This window comes from Tinamus guttatus, unplaced genomic scaffold (genome assembly GCF_059628265.1).
Source record: "Tinamus guttatus ecotype Peru unplaced genomic scaffold, ASM5962826v1 Tinamus_guttatus_pri_ptg000314l, whole genome shotgun sequence".
Taxonomy (NCBI): Eukaryota; Metazoa; Chordata; class Aves; order Tinamiformes; family Tinamidae; genus Tinamus; species Tinamus guttatus.
This window is the reverse complement of record NW_028288848.1, coordinates 718436-742884: the sequence shown is the minus strand read 5'-3', so window position 1 is coordinate 742884 and position 24449 is coordinate 718436. Positions and strand designations below refer to the sequence as shown.

At 35.0% G+C, this 24449-nt stretch overlaps 1 protein-coding gene across 1 annotated transcript in view; it reads left to right on the top strand.

Moving 5' to 3' along the window:
- ATRNL1 (attractin like 1) overlaps positions 1-24449 on the top strand; it is a 432492-nt gene that overhangs the window by 215710 nt on the left and 192333 nt on the right. The window contains exon 26 of the mRNA XM_088528590.1: positions 16330-16408. Within this exon, the coding sequence (XP_088384716.1) occupies positions 16330-16408 (79 nt within the window). The remainder of the gene's footprint in view (positions 1-16329; positions 16409-24449) is intronic.

Sequence of the window (24449 nt, the reverse complement as noted above, 5' to 3'; positions counted from 1 at the left end):
ACTATTTTACAGAATTATTATAAGTAATGTTTCTCTTCAATGGCTTATCAACTTTTTTTTTAATAAAGCACAAAAAAAATCATTCCTAATGCTTTCATGAGTTAGAGATGATTTGTGAAAGGCAGTAAGTAATGCATTTGGTCGTGGCCACAGTACTGGAATTTTCCTCGTCTCTTAGTGGACAACTATTCTAGCATCTGAACAAAATTCCATGGAAAAAGATATTTGCCGATAAGCATGATGTGTGCAAAAGGGAACAGCAGCAGAGGTGCTGTTCATCAGGCTTTCTGGGTTTCTAGAATTGCCACACATTTATTTCATAGTAAGTTCCCAGCAGAATTTTTCTGTCCGCTTTAATCATTGTGCTCTGAGGAACCGTGCTCAAAGCAGCAATGCTGTAAACAGATCCACTTGTGTTAATTAATTGCACTTGAAATGGGTCAGAAATGAACAGGCTTTGTAGTCTTCCTCACCCAATGCATTGGCTAATGGAGAAAGGTCTAGTAGCTGGTGGAAAGAAGCTGATTACTCCTTTGCCACATACAGAGCAATAACTAGTGGTTGCCTAAACAGCAGCAACATGTTCAAGTGAACCTTAAGATGGCCAGTTTATATCACAAAAGACAAAGAAGTCTGAGTATGTTAGAGCAGAGGGACCCTGCAACAAGTAGCAGTGGTAGATGAGTGATTCGTTTCTGCCCTATGCACTAAGGCTAGCTTAGAAAAGTTGAACAATTGCATTGAATTATAGTCTGGGTTGGTGAAGCCATCTCAGTAGATGCATTGCATTAGCTTGCCTGGTCTGAGAGTGTGTCCAGTATGGCTTGGTCTGAGAAAATGCAAGCTTGTGATGCTCATGAAAACAGAGATGGCTCTGCCTGTGCTCTAAGCAAAACAGAAACCAAGGCCAGGCCAGTGTTACAGCCCTCATTGAACAAAAGGGGACACTAGATGACAGCTGGCCAGGCACTAGCTTGGCCTCAACCCCAATGTCATTGTCCTACCAAGGCTTTCAACAGGTGGTCAGCTCGAGAAGAGGGGCTTGCAGCTATCTGCAGGACAAGTTTGAAAACAACCCTAGGAATCCAGGTTTAGAAATATGCAATGTTTATAACTATGCCCACATTTTTAAAGAAAACTGGAAATGCTGGAAGTTGTGCATTGTGCTAATCTCAGCAAGGTACAAAAGACTGAAATTTAGTGGCAGGGCATCCTCCAAAGGGGATGCGAATTCAGTTAAGGTTTGCTTCTTGTGTTTGGTGATTAAATACATTATTAAGGTCCTATGGTAAACTTGTACAAATAAATGAAGAAAAAAAAAAAGAGTTGAAATATCGTTCAGGAAATTCTGTTTTAGAGCATCATATGTGACATTGAAAGTCTTCCAAAATTGAATATCAATTGGTAGGCAGTTTAATCAGGGTATTCACAACACCAAAAGTGTAAACAAGTAGCAAACTGGAGTAATAGCAAAAAAATGTTGCTTTCTAGAGCTTCTGTCAAATGTCTTTTAGCTATTTTCTGTATTAGGATGTAAGCAAAATCTTTTATCTGTGTGCACATGTGTGGACGTGAAAAAGCCTGGCCAGTCTGTGAGCAGGCAACAGCCTCCTGATTAGAGTGGTCATTTCTTAGAAGAGAGACACGTTTCTGTTCTCTTTTGCTTGATTTCCCTCCCTATGTAAGTGCTGTTGTTCCTGGGTATCAAACAGTAGATGAAAAGCTTGTTTTGGCAACATTCTGGGTGGTTAGGTGGAACCAGGCCTCTGTGAGGACTGGACACTGCAAGGGCCAGCTCAGCACGTGCCTGTCCTGCGAGGGCGGTTTGGGAGGAACGAGGTGCCTGGCTGAGCACCTCGAGATTTTGGGAACTCATCCAGATGGAGATATACACAGTATTGAAAAAGACTATTTAGTTTCTTTTTCTTATACTGGAGTGTTGCATTGTATCTGTAGATTCGGTGACTTTTTCTCTAAAAGTAGAAATGCAGCTTGGTGTAAGGGTAGTAGCAGGTTTCTAATAGTCATACACACACTGTGGTGTCTGCATTGATTTAGCCAATGCTTTCTAGCTGCTAATTTGAATGCTTCCAGCCTTCACAAATGGAGAAGTGTGTGACTTTTTGTTCCTCTGCTTTGCAGCAGTAAATATGTCACTAGAAAATTTCACAAGCAACAAATATGAATGATCTTTCTTTTTATACTGAAGAAATTCAGTCCCCACAGTTATATGAAGTCTATTCCTTCATTACTTTAACCTGTAAAACATTTAGTAAGTTTAAGCCTGACTTTTTTTTCTACACTATTAATTTTTATATTTGTTTTTAGTGTTTGCAAATCTGGGATGAATATATTGTTGTAATCGAGCAGGTAGTCAAAACATTTTAGGTGTTTCGTAGTGGTATGTGAAATATCTTTATTTTCTAAAAATATTATTTACTTTTGCCTTACATCCTATTTTTCATGCATAAAAATTGACAAGTTTCAATATTCGTTAGTTTCTGTTGTTCATGTTTTGCTTGAGTAAATCCAGAACTGAGAGCCAAGAAACTCCTGAGTTCCAATTCTGCTTCTGACATTTACTCAGGGCAGATTGCAGGCAGGTTTTCAATCTGTGAATCATTCACTTTCCATTCCACTTGCATCAAGCACACATGAATACAAGGCATGGATTAGAAGGCGCACAGTTTTAGCTATAAACTGAACTATAACTGTAGTGCAGTTTTACAGTATTCTAGATAAAGGCAATATTCATATACCACATAGAAGAACAGTATTTTTACAGCACTTTGCTGTAAAAAGTACAAAGTGTTAACAGTAGGTGCTAATTATTGTTCTTATTATTTATAACTGATTTTGAGTAGATATGCTTATTGTATTCTCTCTTTCTTTGCAACAAACCTGCTAAGATGTTTGAGACTATTGAAAAAAAAACTATTTTTAGTGTGAATAAAACCATAATTAGGAACTTAGAACAGTGCTCATGCATTTCATGGAAACTTTTTTTGGTATGTTAGGAAACAGAAACAGGATTTCTGGTAAGAAATCTAATTGTCTGCTATTCCTGCAGGCTTGAAATTGCTGCAGGTGAGAAGAGTTAACTATTACTATTTTTCTGATAGGTGGTGATGTCAAATACTACTGTTGTGACTACTCACAACAAAGACGCACACAACAAGCCATGAAGTAACTGGGCAGTTGCTCTCAGCACGCAGCATGTTTTTGCTCTCAGAAAGATTCCTTCCTTGTTCACTTGTTTAACGCTCCTTGGGAAGCTGCCGAGGGGAGGAGGTTATGACTGGTGCATGGTGCAACAAGCAAATTTCTTAATACAATTTCTTCTCTTTAGTAGTGTTCTTTGGAGTGGGGAGAGTGGGTTTTTTTTTGTTAAAAGTGAGTATGATAAATTAATGCAGGATTTTAGCATGCTTAGCTTTATGAGATGAAGTATTGATTACCACAAGAAAAGACAACATGCAGCCTTTCAAGATCAGACCATGTTCACCATGACTGCATTCAGAAAATACAGAGGTCTGATAAATCAAAATTAAAATATTTACTGGTAGCATAAAAATCAAGTTATCTTGGCAAAACAGATTTTGTGTTTGGGGGTAGAATAAAATTGATTTTTACTTAGTGAAGCACTAAACAGTTTTCACCTGATTTAAAAGCAAATAGTTTGAATTCCATAGCAGTGGGCGATTTGAGTATTTTTTTTTTCCTTAAAAATGTTTGTTTTGAGTTATAGAATATAACTTTGAGTCTTCTTTTTTATGAATCATCAGGAATTTTTTTTCATCTCCATATAGTTATTGGATTTTTTTTTTTTTTCTGAGCAGACAGCCACTTATTATTAGCCTACAGGCAAAGAAGATTCTCCAATACCACTGGATTGGTTCCTCGTTCATAACCTCATATGAGTCATTTAATTCCTTAGTGACTAGAACAATTTTCCATAATTTCCACTGTATTCAACTTTTGAGTCATTTGGAAGTGCATTTGAGTGTTCTAGTACTTGCTGTATTTTGGATTCAATATATTGTGTTCGTCAAAGCACAAATTACTTGCTCTTCTTGCTGTCTGGAGGTGGCCTCTATATGTGTTTCATATATAGCATATATGGGCTTCCTTTAAGTAGGTGCATTTAAAATTTTGCATTTCTAACATCATGTATGTCTCTAACAAAGTCTGTGAGAGCTCTTTATTGAATATTTCACAAGGTAAAATAACAATTTTTGCTAATTCCATTTGAAAAAATCTAAAATTGGTTCAGAATTGGAGGGAATCAAGGACAGATTTGGAGTTCTACCTTTTGTGGGTGTTGTGTGTTTTTGTTTGTTTGTTTTTGTTTGTTTTGTTTGTTTTCCTCTCCTGTGCCTGAGTGAGAGAGCTTGAGGATGAGGCCGTTCAGAAATGTCCTCAGAACTAACAGATTTGTTACTCATGCTAGTCTCTATTCAAATTAAGTGCAGAAGACAGCTAAATTCAAGTTGTGTGCATGATATTAAATTGGGTTTCTATAGAATGAGAGAACAGAGACACATGCATGTACCGAGTTATTAGAACAGTTTGTATATAAAGCTCTGTATCGCACGATGTGTGTTCATTATGTTTTCTGTAGTTGCATGATGCTTGAATTTAGTTGCAGTGCGATATCAGTGCTCACATAAGGCTTGGGTGATAAGTACAGGATTGAACAAATTCTTTTTTCTTTCTAAAAAAGAAGAAAAAAGAGAAGCTACCAATCTTAAATTCCGGGCTTCAGCCTGCATAGTCCTGTAACCTAGCATTCCAAAAAGTTTTTGTCATCTCTTCTGATTTTTTTGAAATCTTTATGAAAATAAAGCTACTCACTTATTTAGGAGTGTTCAATTTAGAAGACTCTGCAAGTGGCCCATAAAATATATTTCTCAAGAATGCTAAAGAAAAATTGTTTTTTATTTAGTGTTTTTGAGGAATTTTATTGGCTCTCCCTTACTCTAAGACGGTTCCCTTATATTTGCCTTTCAAGGATGCGTCTTTTTGAAGCTGCTTTGTATTTTGTTTCATAAGAAGCATCATAGATAATTCATATTGTGTTTGTTTTGATTCCCTATATTTTGTATTGTAATTTGCTAAATCCGATTAGCAAATTGTATTTTCAGACCAAAAACAATGGCAGAGCTCTGAGCTATCTGTCTCTTAGAGTACTTTATTCTGGTCACTTGTTTTACAAAATTCTAGTTGACGGGACTTTAAACAAAAAAACTACAGCAGGGTTTTTGTTTTTGATAAATGGACCTGAGGTTTTGCTTTTGTGATTTAAATTTGAAAGAGAAGAATTCTGCCTTTTCCTGATAGGTGCATGCGCTAATTGCAAAGTTAACTGCAGAAGTTTACTTCCAGGTGTAAGTGTATAGTAAGCTGCAGCAAAAGCTGATGAAGAAAAACTAAAATGGAAATAAAGGAAGTAAAAGATAAGAGGGTTATAGGTGTTACAGCAATGACAAAGTTCTTTCTCAAGTCGTCTGCCTGTCTGTCTTTGCAGGCGCAGTCAGTATGGCGTGCTGTGAAATGAGTGGCATTAAAGAAATGAACAGCCTGTTTATGACAGTCGAAAAATATCGAGGGACCTTTTGTTTTGGTATTAAGCTATGGAAAAGCAGGAAAAAAGTGTATGAACTGCTATGGATTTCATATATATTAAAATATTAAAATTAGTTATTTACTTTTGAAAAGAGAAATCTGGATCCAAAAGAATTAATTTGATGACCTTTAATGACCAGTAAAATTCCCCTAAGTTTTTTTGTTGCTGCCAGTGGAGAGGTCATTTTATTAATAGCAAGCAAAATCATGGAAACACCTGCACACTAAAATTCATACCTTAAGAGATTATTAATTTTTTTATGTTTTAATTTAACATTTTAATTTACTTGTATATGCAGCCCAAATATGCTCTATAGGATAATGTTTTCTGTGTGTTTTCAATACTTTTGTCATAGTTTAGGAAAATACTGTTTCAAAATTATATTGCTTTCTCACATGTCTTGTGCCAAAATTCTAGATATTAGGTTTTAGCGTTATGTTGCAGAAAAATTATGGTCCTTTCTGAGCCTGCATATATTTGCTCCAGCTTAAGCAGAATTTCTTAATATTTAGGTTTTTAATAGTGTGAGCTATGGTTTGTTTACACTTGCAGCTTCAAATATGTTTGCCTCTTTGGAAAAGCTCTTGGACATTTTACATAAGGAACATAAAAATTCTTTAACAATGCATAAGACTTTATGATTATATACAAGTCTAACACCCAAATCAATGCTGTCTGTCATTAAATAACTATGGGTTTGTGGCTGTTTGAATGTTTTCTTATATCTCTGTGATTTGCTAGCAAATGATAGCATCCACACAAGAGAGGTAGTGGAGAAAGAAAAAAATGATGTGAAAGCAGAAATGCTGTTGAAATAATGTGTTTTTTTCTAGTCTCTAAGGCTGCTGAAATGTGACTGTGGCAGTCCTCTTTCCACAAATAAGCTAATTGTCTGTAATTAGAATAAATTAGACATTTTCCCTTTAATTTTAAGCTTCAAGTAGTATCCGCAGAATCATTACAAAATCTGAAGTGTACACACATCTGTTTTTGAATATAAACATTTTTCCCATTCCTAGTTCTTGAAAGTTATAGCCAAAAATTTTCAGTTATCTTTTTCATAATTTATCTTCAAATGTAATGTACATAGATTTTTTTCTTCTTCCCTTTTTAGGTGTTATTCTTAATACAAAACATTACTTCTTGGGAGAAATATAGGGTATTTCACCCATGAAGGGCAAACTCATAAAATTATATGAAATACTTAAGTATTTTCTAGGAATGAAAGAAACATAATCCCAATCTGTGGATGTGATGTTATATTTATTCTATGGAGATTGGTTACAGCTCATGTGAAATTAAACATCTTTGATTGTAAATCCTTATTCATTTTTCAAAGAGGTCACAAAATATCTGAGAGTTAAAGGCTGCATCTAGAGCTTTATTGCATAATATATTACAGGGTCCTTTAAATGGTTGATTTTGATACTCTATTGGCAGATAGAATGTTGTATGTTAGTCTTCAAAACAACTTTCTGGCTTGCACTATATTCATTTTCCCTTCCTAGCTGCATGGGAAGGCTGTTTATATAATTGACCATTCATTTATACTTCACTATGTTATCGTTTGGTACGGCTGCTGGTATAGTTAATATTTATGAATGTACACATGAATCATATATGTAAAAAAAAATCACCATATATATGCGATATATGTTTGGTATACATTTTATATAGGCTGTTAATTGTTTAATAATTATTTTATGTAATAGAGATATTAATACCAAAATTCTATATAACGTTTAGGTCTAGGTACATGCTTGCAAAAAAACTAATGCCTTATTTTCCATAATCATCTTCCTATAAATAACAAATTTCCTTCTCACATATATTTCTTTCTTCGTCATATTCAAGAGCATTTTGGTGTTTCATTGCACCACAAAACCCAATAAACCTTGGCTTTGTTGGGGCAGTTGTTAGACACAATTTTAAGCTGTTATTGCATTTTATGCCTGGGGACCACAAAGCTGAAGTTGCTTTTCTACATTCTATATGTATTAATCTGCAATTTCCACCAGGATGCAGTGGCTGGTTTTACTCATTAATTATTATGTAATATATTGGTGCTATTTCATTGGTGTTGCTGCCTTTAAGTGAAATATATTTTATATGAAATACACTTGTCATTAATATATTGTCAGTTACGTATTTGGTGCTTAAATTGCAAATCTTTATTAAAAGTATTTTTGATGTCTTAATATGTGTTTATTTTACTTAATTTTGAACTTTTTCCTCAGCAAAATGATTTCAGTTACATTTTTAATACTCATATTCAATGCACTCCTTGTGCTTTCTTACTGCATTTTTTTAGCAGAATTTTGTTTTTAAGGCTCATTTTCTTTTCTTCCATAGCTTCCATGGCTTTCTTCAATAGCTTTTATAGACTAGTCCAAATGTTCTTTCCACAATAGCATCCAGTGGTCCTAAGGAAACCCCTCAGAAAACTCCTCAGAGTTTTAGTTTGCCCTTGATCTCTCCTTTGGCTCCTCTTCAGTGTTGCAGCTTTGCACTGCCAACACCAAACTGCCACAAAATAGTGAGGCTGCTCCCATCAAGAATGTTTCCTGTAGCCAGCGGACCACGTACAGGCAACACCATCTTGTATTACAAGTGCTTCCAAAAGATGTCACCTTCTGCAAGCGAAACAGCTGGCCCAGGCTGGAGAGTCTCACTCCTCTGTTCATATTCTGTGTTTAGATAGAAATTCACTGTGCTACCCAGTGTGGGTATTAGGGTGAATCAGTCCCTGAATGCAGTGCCACCCCACCTTTTTTGGGGGATTTTTTTTCATTAATTCAAACTGCTAGTCATAGTAGTCATATGTAGGTGGTCCAAGTGGCTGCAGAGTAACTTCTAGGATGCTGTAGAAAACAGTGCCCATGCGGATCATTCGCACTCATATCGTAGGCCTTGGAATACACATTTCCTCACTCATTTCTTGGTCATTTGACTGGGCAGCTGTTGTTGCTTAGAGATAGTTTTCCACTATGGTGGGACTGGAATAAAGCACTTGCCTTTACATTTCAGAGGATTACACACATGCCCGTATAGCTATACCTGCTTGCAACAGACGAATGGGAAATCCCAGCTGAAGGGTAGAAACTTCTTGAAATAGATGGTTTCTTCAAGGAGCTTTACCTTGATTACTTGTAAAAAATATTTTTGTTACAAAGGTCATAGGCCAAAATAATCTTGGATAAGATTTTGGATCAGATACTGCTAAAGCATTTGAGATTCCACAACCACCAAAGTACTATCGATTCCATTATGGCGTGGATTTACAGAGAAGACAAAGAGTTCTAAAAATTTCATAGCTGTATGCAGCGTGGCATGAAATCTGCTTTCCTATCTTTTATCCGTGATAGTGAAAAGAGCTTGCAGACATAAATTTGTGACCCTTATTTTTTTATATATCTATATATATTTTAAAGAATATTAATGGTCTCTGAAAAGTGATCTGCAGAGAGTCAGGAGTGTTTTCCAGAACCAGTTCTAGAATTGCTTCATCATAGTGTCTATGATAACTAGACTAGGTAGTATTAATGAGAGTCTTCCCTGCTATTGTTTTTAGTTTTTCTGTATGTTTGTGGAGTCCCAATCCCATGGAGAATAGTCAGCACAGAAAATCTACAGTCCCTCAGTCCATCTCATGAGATAACTATCACTTATAACCAATCATGAATTAAGCTTGGCCAACTGCAAAAGATCTGTATCATCTGCCCAGAACTGTCTGTGCTAATTCCAGAAGAACAAAATAATATCTGTATTTTAGAGAAGGGACTTTTTAAACTTCAGATTTTTTCCATATGCATTCATTCTCTGTTGCAGTCTTATCAAAATTAGGAAACGTAAATACTCTCTGCCATTATGGACAAAAATTCTTCAAAGATATTTTTCAATATCTGGCATACTTCCTGTAGAGGACACTTTAATGATGCAGTTGTATGATATCTAATACAAGGCCGTGTCTGAGATTTTTGTAGGGCACTTTATTTAAAATAAGTTACAATAGCTCTTTGTTGCTCAGATTACTCTCTTGTCTTAAGAAGAAAGTTATATCTCTGCTGAACAAGTTTCTTTGTAGTCTTTGTGCCATAGTCAATAGGTAGAACAAGCTGAAAATAAGTTTTCACTGTCACATGCATCTGTGTTGTGGAAGATGAAACTCTGTGGAAAGATCTGTTACTCTCTTGGCTTCTTAAAAAATCCAATCTCTCTGATTTCTAATATACAGAGTAGCAGACGTTTGTTCCATGAATTAAGAAGGATTTCTCCCCCCTAACCCATTATCTCTGAAAAGATTTCATTTATAGTTCAAGATCATCAGTGATCAGTGTCTCATTTACCAGGAGATGATGCTTTGACAGATGATTTCTCAACTGAATTTTTGCTCAATAAGATGAGTGTTCTGCCAGTGCCTCCTTTCAGCCTTTCTTTTATTTTCTTCTAAGTGGGATAAATATCAGTCACCTCTTCTCCCAACAGAAGTAATCAGCTTGTGTGTGATTGTAGCTCAGAGAGAGCAATTGTGAAAATCAAAATTGCAGTATTTTCCTACGCCAGGAGCTGAAAATTCTTTAGATGTGGTCTCCTGTTCCACTAAATTAGAAGGATCACTCTGATACAAGGTGGGAATCTTCACAGAGATTTGTTGTTTTTCTGATGTACAACTTGAGTCTGTGGTGGAGACACTTGATAATGGTTTTGCTGGCATTGAATAACGCACTGTTGAAATACAGAAATCTAAAATCATTGAAACCTATTCTTTCAGGTTTAATGCATTTTTTATATCTGTTCAATACTCAAGTAAACAAACAAACAAAAAGCTGCCAGTCACCAGTTGTTTCTTCTATATTCTGACCTCTGTTCTATAAACTGTCAGCCTTTCCTCACCTTAGAAAAAATTTATGTATTCTAGAGTTTTCTATCCCAGCAGAATTGCTCGTGGCAATTGCTTTTTTGTGTGAACTGCAGAAACAGAATATATATTTTCTATTGTCATATTTAAAAAGTTTTATGTATATTGAAGACTAGTGCTTTTTGCTGATTTCCTGTGTTTGTGTGTGTATATATATATATACGCACACATATATAAATATATATATATATATTTTCCCAGCCGGGAACTAAGATATCATATTTGCAAACCTTTCCTTTAAAGACATGATCAGTATTTTTATGAATTAAATCTCTTTGAAGGTACAAAGATAACAGTGAGCTGCTTTATCTTGCATTCTTACCAAGTGTGGTTTCTGCCCGAGAGAACCAGGGTACTAGAAGGTCATGTGTATTTCTTTTCCACCATTGTTCTGTTTTTATGGAGATGGTAGTTGCGGATGTGTGGGAAGAGAGTTTTAGGAATAATTTATGACTTTCATGTTTTTTTCATGGATCATATGATTTTCATGGGGAATACATTTAACACTTGTAGAAGCTTTATTTATGGAAAATGTCTATTTTCTGGCTTGTTTCCACAGTAATAAGCACTGTACATTTGCATAAGAATTGTCCCTGTAATGAGCTTCCATGTTTGAGGTTGTTTCTTAACTTTTGTGAATTCCAATTGAGAGACAAGTAAATAAGTTCAAATTTACATTTGAATAATTTTGAGGATATTTGCAGTTTTAGATACCATTTTAGATCATTTGTGGTTGAAGCTGCATGAACTCTTTGTGGGTTCATAGAAAGTAGGAAGTTCACAGGTGAATTAAGTCTTTCCTTCAGACTCCTTTTCTTTTTTCATGGGGAAGATGGCAGAAGGGAGCAGTGGAGCTGCTAAAGCAATTGGTGTAGGAAGGGTCTGTATTAAAACAGGAGATGAATCTATGCTGGTGAAGAGAAGCTTAATCCTGACTGATTTAAATATAACAACAATAAACACCTGTCCCTGGGTTGCTGAAGAGAGAAAGATGGACCAAGTGTTAGTTGTTTATTTCCAGAAAATGGTTTGTGAGGTGCAGTGGGTTCACAGAACCACTGCTACTAGTGTTCCTCAGGAGTAATTTCCATTACTAGCAAAAAGAAGGGAAGGAAGTTCTTTAATCACCTAAATGGTTATGGTGACTTAATAGGTGGTATGTTTCACTGGCTGTGACAGCCAGAGCGAGCTTAACCCAGGAAACAAATAAACGTGTCTGAAATGTCTTAGCTTCCCAGGATCAGCTAAGATTTGTGTCTGTGAGCCCAAACACTTCACTACTATTGACTGGAAGTTGTATGTCCTACTCCATTGCTAGACACGAATGCCTTCTTTTTCAGCCCCACACACTACTAATTCGGAACCCTAACATTTCTCCTTCCAAAATAATTTAGGACTGCTAATCTTTGAAATGTTCCTATATATGAGAATATTTGCAAAATCTGCATGCAGAGCATTAAAAACATCCAGAATTTTATATGGCTTTTCATACATATCATAGATTGCTAATATACTGCCTACAGTGCTTTGTACTTGAGGTAATCCTCCTGAAATCTTTGGAGCTGCCTGTCATGTGTATTAGTCAACACAAGCAAGGGTGGCTGAATCGATCACATCATAATCATGAACACAATATTCTTGTCAAGTACAATGGGACAAACAAATTGCTGTGACAATAATTGCTTTTCAGAGTCATGGTTTCAGAAAAAAAGTAATTGTTCAATTATTTTTATTTCAGTATTATGCTTGCTTTATAAAATATCAATTAAAATATGCTCTATTTGCCAATAAACAATAACAACTAATACGTAATTAGAAAAAAGTTTTTAGGAAAACAGTATGTATGATCTGTTAGGAGATTTGTACAATGTTAATTTAAAAACATTAACTTACATATGAGACCCTTCTTCATTTGCATGCAACAACATTGAAAATGTTTCTTTCAGTAGTCTTATAGAATTTCAGTTTTTCATATTTAAAAAGTAACATAGTTAGGATGAAAAGCAATCAGTTAGTTTCATTAATACAATGCAAGGATTGTTGATGTGGTTACTGTCTCATGAAGGCTTTTTATACTGGTGGCAAAAACACTGAAATCAAGGGGCATTCTTCATGGATCTGTAGAGATATTTAACCATAGGCACACACAACATAGCAAGGTCTATGTGAGAAAGCAGCAGTTTTCTTGATGGCCTAGTGTCTGTTTTCAAAAAAAAAAAAAAAAAAAAAAAAAAAAAAAAAAAAAAAAAGACTTAGGAGGAACTTTTAAAGTATATGTGTATACCAATACACACTCAGTGATATTCCTATATCCAAATACCTTAATAAAAGTAACATTTTGATTATGCTATGTCTCCATTAGTAGGCAATATGGGCAAATAGGAGAAAGGTGTTCAGAGCTGGTGCTGAGGACTTGACATCCATTCTACACCTTTTTTTTTTTTTTTTTTTTCTTCACTGTGGCTATATTCTATTCCTGTGCACTCATTCATACAGTGTTATGTCTTCATCATGTCACCCTTCAGCTCCTTATTGTTTCAAAACTGAAAAGAGTGTTTTTATACAACCATTCCGTTCCCCCTAATCATCTTGATTGTGCTTCTTTATGCCTATTTAATTCAACTTACCCCTTTTGAGATGAGATGATGGGCCCTTCTGGCTGTCCTCAAGATGCAGACGTGCCATAGATTTATGCACTGATATTTTGTTTTCTGTTTTGTTCTTTATTTTGTGTCTAATCTCTCCTAACATTCTATTTGCTGTTTTGACTGCCACTAAATGTTGAGCTGTTTTATTCAAAGAACCATCTACAATAACTTCAAGACTTTTCTTGAGCTAATTGCTAATTTAGAACTGATCATCGTGCATTTATTGTTAGTGATTTTTTTCCCCTGTGCATATTATTTTAAGTTCACTGGCACTGAATTTCATTCTCTTATTTTATTGCTTAGTCTCTCAACATTGTGAGATGCTTTGCAGTCAGCTTTAATTTTTATTGTCTTAAATAAATGAAGGCTGTTATCTCAAAACAGTCTGAAGCCAGGTTAGTCTGACAAAACTTGCTTTTCTTCATTAGCATGTTTTGAGACTTTTTCCTTGTAATTTTCCATGAAAACAAACACAAAATGATTGCTTGTATAGCAAATGGAGGAGAATGATCAAGCATTTCATGTATTTTTTTTTTCTGGTCAGCTGAAGATATGTATAAGTATTAACTAAACAGTGGGCAATAGCACCGTAATTTCCAGATGATTTATCTTATTTTACAGGTCTCTTCTTGACCCCCTGTTCTGATCTTGACTTTGCACATGAAATAACAAGAGGTTTTGACTAGTGACAAGAAAAGTAGATGTCTCACCTGCATCCATTAATGTACAGGGTAAATTTTGGCTGAAGTTTTGCAACCAAAACCTCAGCTCTTTATTCAAATAGCTCAACAGAAACATTCAAGAAGCTAATAGAGAGGTTTCTTTCTTTAAAAGAGCTGAATTCCTGGCAATGATGAGGCTGTTACACAGTGCAAGGCTCTCTGTTTCCTCTGCCCAGCTCTCTCAAATGCATTCAGCTTTTACAAATTCCAGGAGCTTTAAGTCTGCCCTTCTAAATAGCATTGCAAATGTTTCCCTAATTTACTCTTTGTAAAGATTGTAGCAGAGAAAAATGAGATAGGATACCTTTACTTCATGCACAGCATGCTAACATAGAGCAGCACGTCAGTTCTCTGGTGTTAGCTTGCTCATAAGCATCTGTGGCAGATACTGGCCAGATAGCACAGTATTTTTGAAATATTGCATTTTCTGGTAAGTATTATTTGTCAGCAGCTTTTGGCCTTAAAAGCCAAAAAGGAGTTGCTGCAAAAGGGGATTTATTCTGTTGGTCAGCAGGGTTTTTTGTTCTGCTTTTTCATAGACACTAAATATAAACTCACAGTCAACTTGTGATTGATTTCAAAGAAAACTAGAGAAAGGGAGACAGCCAAAGACAAATTTTAAGAAGTGGTCTCAGTAAATCAAGTGATGGATTAAACTAAGAGGTGACTGTTCTTTGGTGGTCAGCTTCTATCAAAAGTGTGCCACTTAGATCTTTTGTCATAAAAAGTTCTTTTAGAAAGAAATACTATGTTAATAAAATGGTGTATCAGTTAAAATGTCCTTACTGCGGTAGTTCTTTTCAGTGAAGACCTATGTAGAAAGACGATTTGCACTCAGATTCATTAATGTGTAGAAGGTTGATATTTCTCCTCTGAATTCCCAGAGGTTCCTGAGCCAGCGCTTGCTCTCTCACTTCCATTTATTACAGCTCATTAGCGCTCTCCTTCCACAGTTTTATTTTGGCAGAATGATTAGCAGATATGCTGAACTATTCTGATCTATTGATCAGAAACAGTCAAAATTCCAGGTAACTTTGTTTTTTAAAGGAGCTGTGCTAAGAACCAGTAAAATCACGCTTAAAAAAAAAGGCTCCTACAAGGAGAGGATGGGGACCGAGTTTTGTACATACTCTGAGCAATTTTTGTACCCGAGCAATGGTCCAGATGATTCCCCGGTCTTTGTGGACCACAGAATGATTGGGTGCTTTCACTCCAATTTCTGTCAACCACATTGCCTTAATAGTGTCATTATGCTACAGTTGCCATAAACTGGTTTCCAATAGTTTCTGTATTATGGATGAATATTGAATGAAATGAGCTGTTGCTTCTGGAGTTGTATCTTCTAGGCCATAATTTCAGTTCTGGTTACAGCACAATAAGAATCAAAAATGATATTACTGTCTGGATAATGATCATATTTTGCATTACGTGCAACACTTCGCTCAGTTATATTACTGAAGAGGAGTACTTGATATTTCCTGTAATAGATAAAGAATATATTTGAAAGCTTTTTGATAAAAATTTAAGAATGATTAATATAGTTTAATAGAGACAAGTTTTTATTAATTGCATAGCAGATGTTCGAAGTTCATCATACAGCTAAAAAAAACCCTTATATTTTTATAAAAACTGTCCCAAATCAGTTAAAAATGTGCTAGCCCCACACTTGGGTCTCAACTTATAGAAGCTTTCTATTAGCATCCTGAAATTCACTAAAAAAGTCCAGTGGTCTTTCTGCCAAAATCCTGGTGGACTAAATGTTACTAATCTAACAGTATTAGAACAAGGGAGAAGTGAAGCAAGGGAGAAAGCATATGCAGCCATTGCAAATTGCAGAAATTTATTCATTTTGCTGCCTTTTTTTCTGCTCTGTTTGGTCTGTAACATGGTGATGTTCCTTGGGATGCTCTTCCTGAGAGATTCCTTATAGAAATAATTGATTTGATGAAACATATCTATTGTCACATGGCAACCATGTTTCTTGGACTGGTTTTACTCCCATTCTAGTTATCCTTCCTGCACCCCATTCAGAATTTATGAACAGGTGATAAATATGATTTGATATAATTTCTTGCTATAGTTCATCCCCTCCCCTTTTTTCATCCATCTTCTGAAATTGGAACATGCAATGCATATTTTCTGAGACTGTTGTGGGTATGATGGAGACAGTAATGGTATCACATGGAGATAATGTCAGCATCAGAGGTGTGCGTTCACTTTTGACTCTGATCTGAAGGACTGACAGCTCTCTGTCATCCTGGAAGAGTTGAGGTATTCTCTATGTATGTGCTTTTTACTATGCTTAAATGTATTTCATTTACTTATACTCTTAAAAACATGAGTTTTTTTTCAGAGCATGATGTTATAATTACTTTTGTTTTGTTTTTGTTTTGTTTTTGTTTTTTGTAATTGCAGTTGTTTCTTATCCTTACTGCTGGTAGCTGCTGTCGTTTGGAAAATCAAACAAACCTGTTGGGCTTCTCGACGGAGAGAGGTATCAGTGACTTTAAGATTATTGTGGTGACTTTAATTTCCGACAAATGAGAGCTTTAATGAACAATCCCACCTACTCATTGCCCTGTCTGCATAGTAAGATCTCTCTCTAAACACAGCATTTATTGTCTGGGTTTTGAGGAAGAACGAAGAAGAAAATTTACTTCTTTTCCTTGTTAAAAATTACATAAATCGAAGAATGAAATTACAGACAGTTAAACTGTCTTCCTAGTGGAGTCTTAAGCTCTCAAATAATCAAAATAGTATTGTAAAAAACATGGGTAAGTAAAATGAACTCAGAATCATACCATCTCAAACTTGGAAGCTATTCTATGTTCTTATTATTTGCAACTGTTGGTAAAGCCTTATTGCTATAAGCACTCATTGAAACATACAGTAGGATACAGCCCTCTCTGCAAAATGTTTACGTTTTATGCTTTTTTTTGCCATTTTTTTTTAATTCTAAGCAAAATTTTAGCTCTGGCTGAGTAGTTTTGTCATTAAAACTATGGCACAGTTGAAACTCTTCAGTAAATACTTATATACAAGGTCACCTTATTCTTTTGAAGTGTAAATTGGTGTAGTTTCTTTGGGCAATTGAGCCCAAATATATATATATATATTTATTTTACAACTGATTAAACTTAGATGAGATTGAACTGAGATTCGTGTTTAGTGCTGTATGTAAACAGCATGATTCAAACAACATATATTCATCATACTTAATTTTGTTCTTATAAACAGGATCAATAGTTCTGAAGCACTGTTGTTTTCCCTTGAGGCATCTGATCTTGATAATTTTAGGAATTTTACTTCTTGCACAGTCTATTTTTTTATGCAAATTAAGCAAACCAAGCCTTTGTCCGATGAAATAATTTTTCTTAGTATACTGGCACCCTGATGATTTACATAACCTTTTTTTTTTTCTTTTTTTCCATTGGAAATCTATTATGAGTTTATGAATTCTTTAAGAGTCAGCTCATTTACCAATTTCCATCGCTGGAATTATAGTGTACTCATGCCCAGGCTTAGTTTTGCAATACTACAGACAAAGATGTATATAGCTATAGTTATTTTGTTTATATATTTTTTAATTCATGTGAATATTATTAATTTTTTATTAAGGGCAAGTGGTCATGTATCTAATATTACTTGCAAATTATTTTAAAGCATGTTATTCTATTCAGCCTTATAACAATTCATTTGAATTTGTCTCTAATTTTCTAAGAATAGTGTTGTGTAACATTGTACTGTGATGAAATGCAGCAATTTTTGATTTCATCTCTTGTGTTGATTAGATGATTTTATTGGCATGTTTAAGAAAAACCTGAACTGAGTGTATATATTTAATGACAGTGGTGTGTTTTCTGTCATAGCCCTCCAACATTTGAAAAATATTTTTTGAAAATGTAGTCCCTAAGCATTTTAAAACATGTTCTCATAGGAAAAGATTTTAGAATATTTCCACTTCTGAGGTCATAGGAAGTATCTATAAGTTTGTATGATAGCTCAAGCTACCATAAGCTTTACAAGATAATTCATAAATACAACATAACTGTAAATTACTTCCTTCAGAAGAGCAAAATAGAAATATTTAGAGGTTCACTTAAAATTTTCAGAAATCTATGCTTTGAGCTGATTTCTTTTTTTTTTGAATACAGCTAGTGAAATTTTGTTGTCTGTCATTTGGGAATGTTTCTTGTTTCAGAATGATAGAACAATGTCTAGAGTATGGCAGTGTTATGATTTGTAAAAGTTTGAACAAATGGCATTTATTTCCTTGCTCTTGCTGCTTGTCCTTGCCAGTCATATCGAATATTAGTTTTTATTAAAACTCCACATAATGTTCTTCATTATTCTAGATCAGCAGGAGTTGATTTTGTAGCTAGCACGTGTTTTAAGGTTTTAGAATTGTTACAAGTAAGTATATAAATAACACACTAATAGAAGACCATCCATCATCGATGGGAGCTCTGAAGTACCTATGGCGAAAGTCTGCCCATTTAGACTGACGTTCCTTCATCGTACTCGAAACACAGGAACGTTTGGCTCTTTAGGTACTACCTTCATTATGTGTATGCACTATAGGGAGACAAGAAATATAACAAAAAGATAAACAAAATTGGAAAACTGTATTAATAGTTATTCATCATTATTGTTCTTCTCAGTCTGTTTTCCACAAGAGGAGGAGAGCCTTACTCTACTCAGCTCTTGTGATCTTTTAGTAATGAATTTTATCAGTCTGTGGAGGTAAACATATAATTTTTGAAATATTCATAGACTGTGTATTTGAAAGTTCAGAACCTTGTCCTGTGTTGCCTTCTGAGCATAATGCTTGGCTAAATGGGGTCATTGCTGATTCTAGATTGAAAGTATTGTGGTGTCAATCCAGCTCTTTTCAAAACAAGAGAAGGCTGTTTGCCTTATGTAGAAGGAATGTCTCCATTTTCTCAAAGATGTAGAAATTTTCCCTCCAATTCCTGTCCTAATTTTTTGCCCTTTGAACAAAGATTTATCTTTGGCTGTCCAGAGCCCCCAGATCTTGATGAATAGTTCACTGGGATTTAGGATCTACTATGTAAATGTGTAAGAAATTATTTTATGTATCTGTTAAAATTCCAAGCTATTTCTTTCAAAATTTTTTTGAGATGTACTTTATCTCTTTATTCAAGTCTGTCTGAACATCTATATTTGTACTTTAACTCCTGGCTGAACTTCTCTTCTTTCTTGACTTCTAAAAAAAGCAAGAAACAGAAGACAGACTCTCACCTTATACCATCTAAGTTATTCACCTTGTGCATTGAAAGAAAATGGGAAGTATCATTTCTTTTATTTCATGATTCCAAGATCAGTGAAACATTGAACAGGAGAACATGAAGAATTTCCTGCCTGGCATCCCTTGATCCCCCCCAGCAGATCAGCCGCATTTAAGAAATGTTCATAAGAAAGACTGAAGTAGGTAGTGAAATACTGTTCATCTGAGAGAGCTTGATCCTTGAAAGGATTATTCTTATGGAATTATCCTGCTTGTGAAACAAACCTGAAGGATTTGGGAACGTTCTTACAGATACTGAGCCCCAAACTCTGTGTGAAGAGCAGGATCTTTATATACATGTGGGAATAAACAGAGGGTGAGATATATTCATTTGTCAAATAAATTAAAAGAGTTCCTAAGCATTTGAAGTTTAGCAGCAACAAAGCATTTTTAGAACAGTCTTGTACTGCATAAAATCTTAGATATGTACTCTAGGTTTTAATCTTTCATCCTTCTTTTTCCTCCAGAGACTCACAAATCTTTCTACCAGTACCCTTCAGTGAAATTTCAGTTGTTAGTTGACAGGATGAAAAACTGAGAGTTGTCATCTTCTCCCAAAAGATTTGTTAGACCCCTCTCATATTTTATACCCAGAATTCACCAAGAGCCCATTCACGACATTTCAATCTGACCCTCTCTTTTCCTTATTTACACAACAGAAAAAAAAAAAAAGCATGTATCACTTAGATGCACTAAATAAGAAAGTGGAAGAGACATTTATTTTCCTTCCATCTCTCATATCTAAAGTATTCATTCAATCTTTTGCTCAGAATGGATACAAGAGGATTTGTTCATAGATCATATTACAGAAAAGCTTGACAGGTTGTCTGCCAGTTTTGTAGTGCCTGAAAGGTTTTGTCCCATGGATTACTTCCAATTGAAAGGCACCACACTGTGGATAGAATTTGCATCCAAAAGTTTTTCTACTAATAGTATCTTGAACGTTTGTTTTTCTTCACAAGATTACAACGAGGTCACTCACGGAGCTCACACGGATGGGATTAGCATCTGTTTGATCTTGGCAAATAGCCGTCCTTCGTAAGGTGAAGCAGTTGCTGGTGAGGTATCTCCGTGCTAGTAGTTCAGGCAGTTGTTTTGAAGAGTTGTTAATCTAAAGGCGTGCAATCACTCATGCTGAAATATCCTGATGCTTACTGTCATTGACAGACCTACCCTCCCTCCCCACGCACAGACACGCACAAATACATGTGTCGGTACTTGTGTCTGTGTGTGCGTTGGTTCAACTTGATAAATTTAAAATGCAATTGTACCTTCCTATGAAACACGCCCCCCCCTTTTTTTTTTTTTTTTTTTGCCTATTCTTATAATTACACAATAGAAAGAATGCATATATCTTAAAAAGATGACTTAGGATCTTTCTTTCTCATGTAACACACTATATGTCTCTTGAAAAATGAGGAAATAATGCATGATTGCACATTTATGTAAAAATGTTTGAAAGCAGGGTATTATAAGTGTAAAGTGCTTGCCTAACTTTAAAGGTTAATATCATTCCGTTATTGGAATTTTCATATTTATATATAGAATTTCATTATACAGTCAGCTGTGCTCCATTTGCCTGCCTGAAAGAATAGCGCACACCACAGAAACATGAGACTAGAGAATGCTCTCTTTATGCAGTGTGTGGGTGCCACACAACTTATTGCTTCATTTTATTCGATAAGCTTATGTTTGATTAAAAAAAAATAACCTTTCTAGACTTAATTTTAATATCAAGGTAGTTTTATTCTCCTGAATATTCAAAGATTCTTAAAAACACACAAATGAAACTGAAGTAGACTATTTAATAGCAGTAACAATTCATGTAATAGGTCTAAGCTCATTTTTGTAGTATTCCTTATAAGAACAAGAAAGTTCGCTTATGTCAATTGTGCTAATGAATGTAGGCAATATATGAATTCCAGATAGAGCTATTTTACTGTATATTGTAAGGACACTTGCTTTTTTAAAGTATTCCTTTTATAAAAGACAGTAATAGCTTTTGGTATATTTAGCATGGTTTATGGAACATGTTTATCATGGGAAAATTAATATACATGGAGCATAATGTATTCTTGAATACCAAACAAAGCAATAAAGGGAGTACTTTGATACATCTGTGAATTTGAGTATGAGCAAGGGAACACCAATGGTAGATGCAAAGAATTGAAGAAATATTCAAATGTATAACTGAAGTAGTCAATTGCGTAATGTTATTAATGTGTGTAGGTGTCTACAGGATTATACACTTTATATTTAAAAGTTGTGAACCTTCCATAGCACTTTTCTTTTTCTTTGTGGCTTCTCGTCTGTTGCTTAGCAAACATCTTGTAAGTCTATATGTACTTACTGTGTGAGCAATCCCACTGAAGTCTAAGGAGCTATTCATAGGCCCAGAATCTCAGCTTGTTATATTGCTCTAGCTCTTTTGAAATCAATATAGCTGTGACTGCTTATATCAACTGAAGAGCTAGTTTTACTGAAGGATAGCTAAAGGTATTTATTTTGGGCTGACTTTTTCTGCCTTCTTTCCAATCTAAAATGTAGGTATCTCTCTAAATGAACCTCTTAGGGATCTGTTCCTAGTTAGCACACTCGGTCTTGTCTCAGGGATTGCTCTACAGGCAGTGTAAAAGGTACCTCCAAAGGACAACTCGTTTCATCCAAGTTTGGAATTGTTCACTTTTGTACAGCGATTTACTTGTTTAAGAACAAGAAGACTGACTTCTTATTGGCTGTATAAATAACCCTCATCTTGCCTCATTAGTCAAAACACCTATATTAGAGTAAATCTTTTCTATAATTGTGTAAAATTGAGGTTGTATTTATAACACTGTCATTTCCAAATAATAAGTATCTCATTAATTCCTATATTAGCACTCTTCATATCATGCTTATTCCTTGTAAAGAAAAGCATGGAATAGTACCAATGACATGCTCGGTATCCTATTGGAGAGACTTATCTTTTGCAGGGGGTGAGTTGAACAGATCTAATACAGAAATCACTCTCAAAAAAGTGCAGTTTTAAGATGTTTCCATGAATAATTTTCATATGACCAGGAGTAAGAGATTGAAAGGCTCATCCCTGACAAAGATGTCTGTCCTGCTACAGACATTTATATAGAGCTGCTTTTTGTCCATGGTGCTTATCCTTTTCTGTGTAAAACCTGCATAGAGACACTGGAAACCTTGATGCATGAGGTGAGTGTGTTGTAAGAGAAAGAGTTGCGATCTAGTTTCTTTTGAAAACGTTCCCTTCTATAAGTTTATCCGTTTCATCTTAAAGTCATCCATCTGAAGGAGCGTTGAAGAACGTTGTATGGTACGTTCTCTTCTTTATTAAAGTTGTCCTTCTTTTAGAAATTATATAGATATATCATTTTCTTATGTATTGTAATGCCAGATACTTTGGTATTCCAGTCTTTTTCTCAGTATTTGTCATTTATTTATTTATTTATTTATTTACTACTGAAAAAAATGCATGGTGAAAACAGATAAAGAGATGGCCTTTGGCTTCTCCTTCTTTGGTTACCAAGTTTGGAACAGAAACAAAAATAAATCAGCTAATCAAAGATTTATAACTAGACTATGAAAATTTTCTCCTCGCCCAAGTTGGATCTGGCCCTGCCTTTCTCACATGAAGTATATATACTAAGTACATATAAACTTTTTTTTTTTTTTTTTTTTTAACACAAGTGCATGTAAAAGATGGAGATAGAATGCCTATTTTTGCTAAGGCATTTCTATTGGTTGCTAACCAGTTGGTCTATTTCTTTATTCCACAAAAGTTGAAAATACCATAGATGGTAATAGGATTCCTTCTCATAAAAATGAGCAAACTTAAATAAGGAGAAGCATAAACTAGGTAGATTTTTTAATTATATCTGTGTTTTGCTAGGGTGAAAAAAAGGACCATTTTGCATAATAACATTATAATCAAAGTTCTTATATCTGAGTAGTGTAGCTAGTACAATGACCCCAACAGAATATAATCAAAATAAATTAATTTTATATATGATTCTTGGGTTACATATAGAAGGAGACTTGGATGTAGTTACTAATGATCATATTTTTGTTAAACGTGCTTTAATAGCTGTGGTATTCAGTATAATTTATTCTTAAATTTAGGATTTGTAAAGATTAGAATAAAATACTACTAGAGATAATAGTAGTGTTGTTATGGTCTCTATTAGTTCCTGCTATCAGCCACAGATCTTAGGTGTACTAAGTTAAGTTTTGAGGCTAATGGAAAATAAAAATGAAGATTTTTTTCAAAGAAAGAGCGAAATGGACATATGGAAAAGACTGTCTAAGACAACTGGTCACTTGGCAGAGCTTGAGGAGACATAAAGCCGCATGACCTGAGAAGTTTCCCTGGGAATAGTTGTAAACACAGGAGCACTAGGAGTTTTTGTTTGTTTGTGTGTGTGTGTTTGTTTGAAGCAAACTACCTGTCAAACTCCCGTTCCTTGGGCCCTGGGAAGGAGCAAGGTAGCTGCTTTTGAATTTCTCAGAAGGAAATCTGCCAGCTGGTATTTGTTTCCACAGAGTTAAGGGGAGCAGGATGTTAAAATATGGTCTTTGTAAGTAAAGAGGATTGCACCAAGGCAGATGACTCATTTTCGTATCTTAACAGAAACAAAAAAGCGGGTGTTGAAGGCTGACCCAAAGTGGCAAGACTGAGCTTTGCATTTTCCTCTGAGCTTGCACAGTTGGACAATTCCTTGTTTCTACTCAGCCAACCATCCAACCTCACCTCCGACCAAATCCTGTAAGAAAGGAGTGAATGGATTTAGGAACAATCAAAATGCTTAGAAACTTGGAGGAAAGTTAGAAAATTACTGTGAATAGAGTTGAGGTGACTGTAAAGAAACTAAAAGCTGGAGCAAGGGGACAGCTCAGAGTCTGTGCCTAGAGGAAATCACTCTTCTCCTCCTTTCTTCCATGTTTGCTAACAGTTGGACAAATGGAAACAGTTATAATCTTTATACCCAATAGAATAATTAAAAACTGAATTTCCAAATAATCTTTAAATTGTCATCTCTCTTATGTATAATTCTAACATCATGGAAGGTATTAAATGTAATGGTGAAGTCACTACAGGTGCTTAGACTGCTCCATGCTAAAGTCAAATACATTAATACATTTTAATACATATCAAATGTAACAACCAATGCAACTGCATGAACGTGTGTATATGTACATATACAAATATTTATATATATGC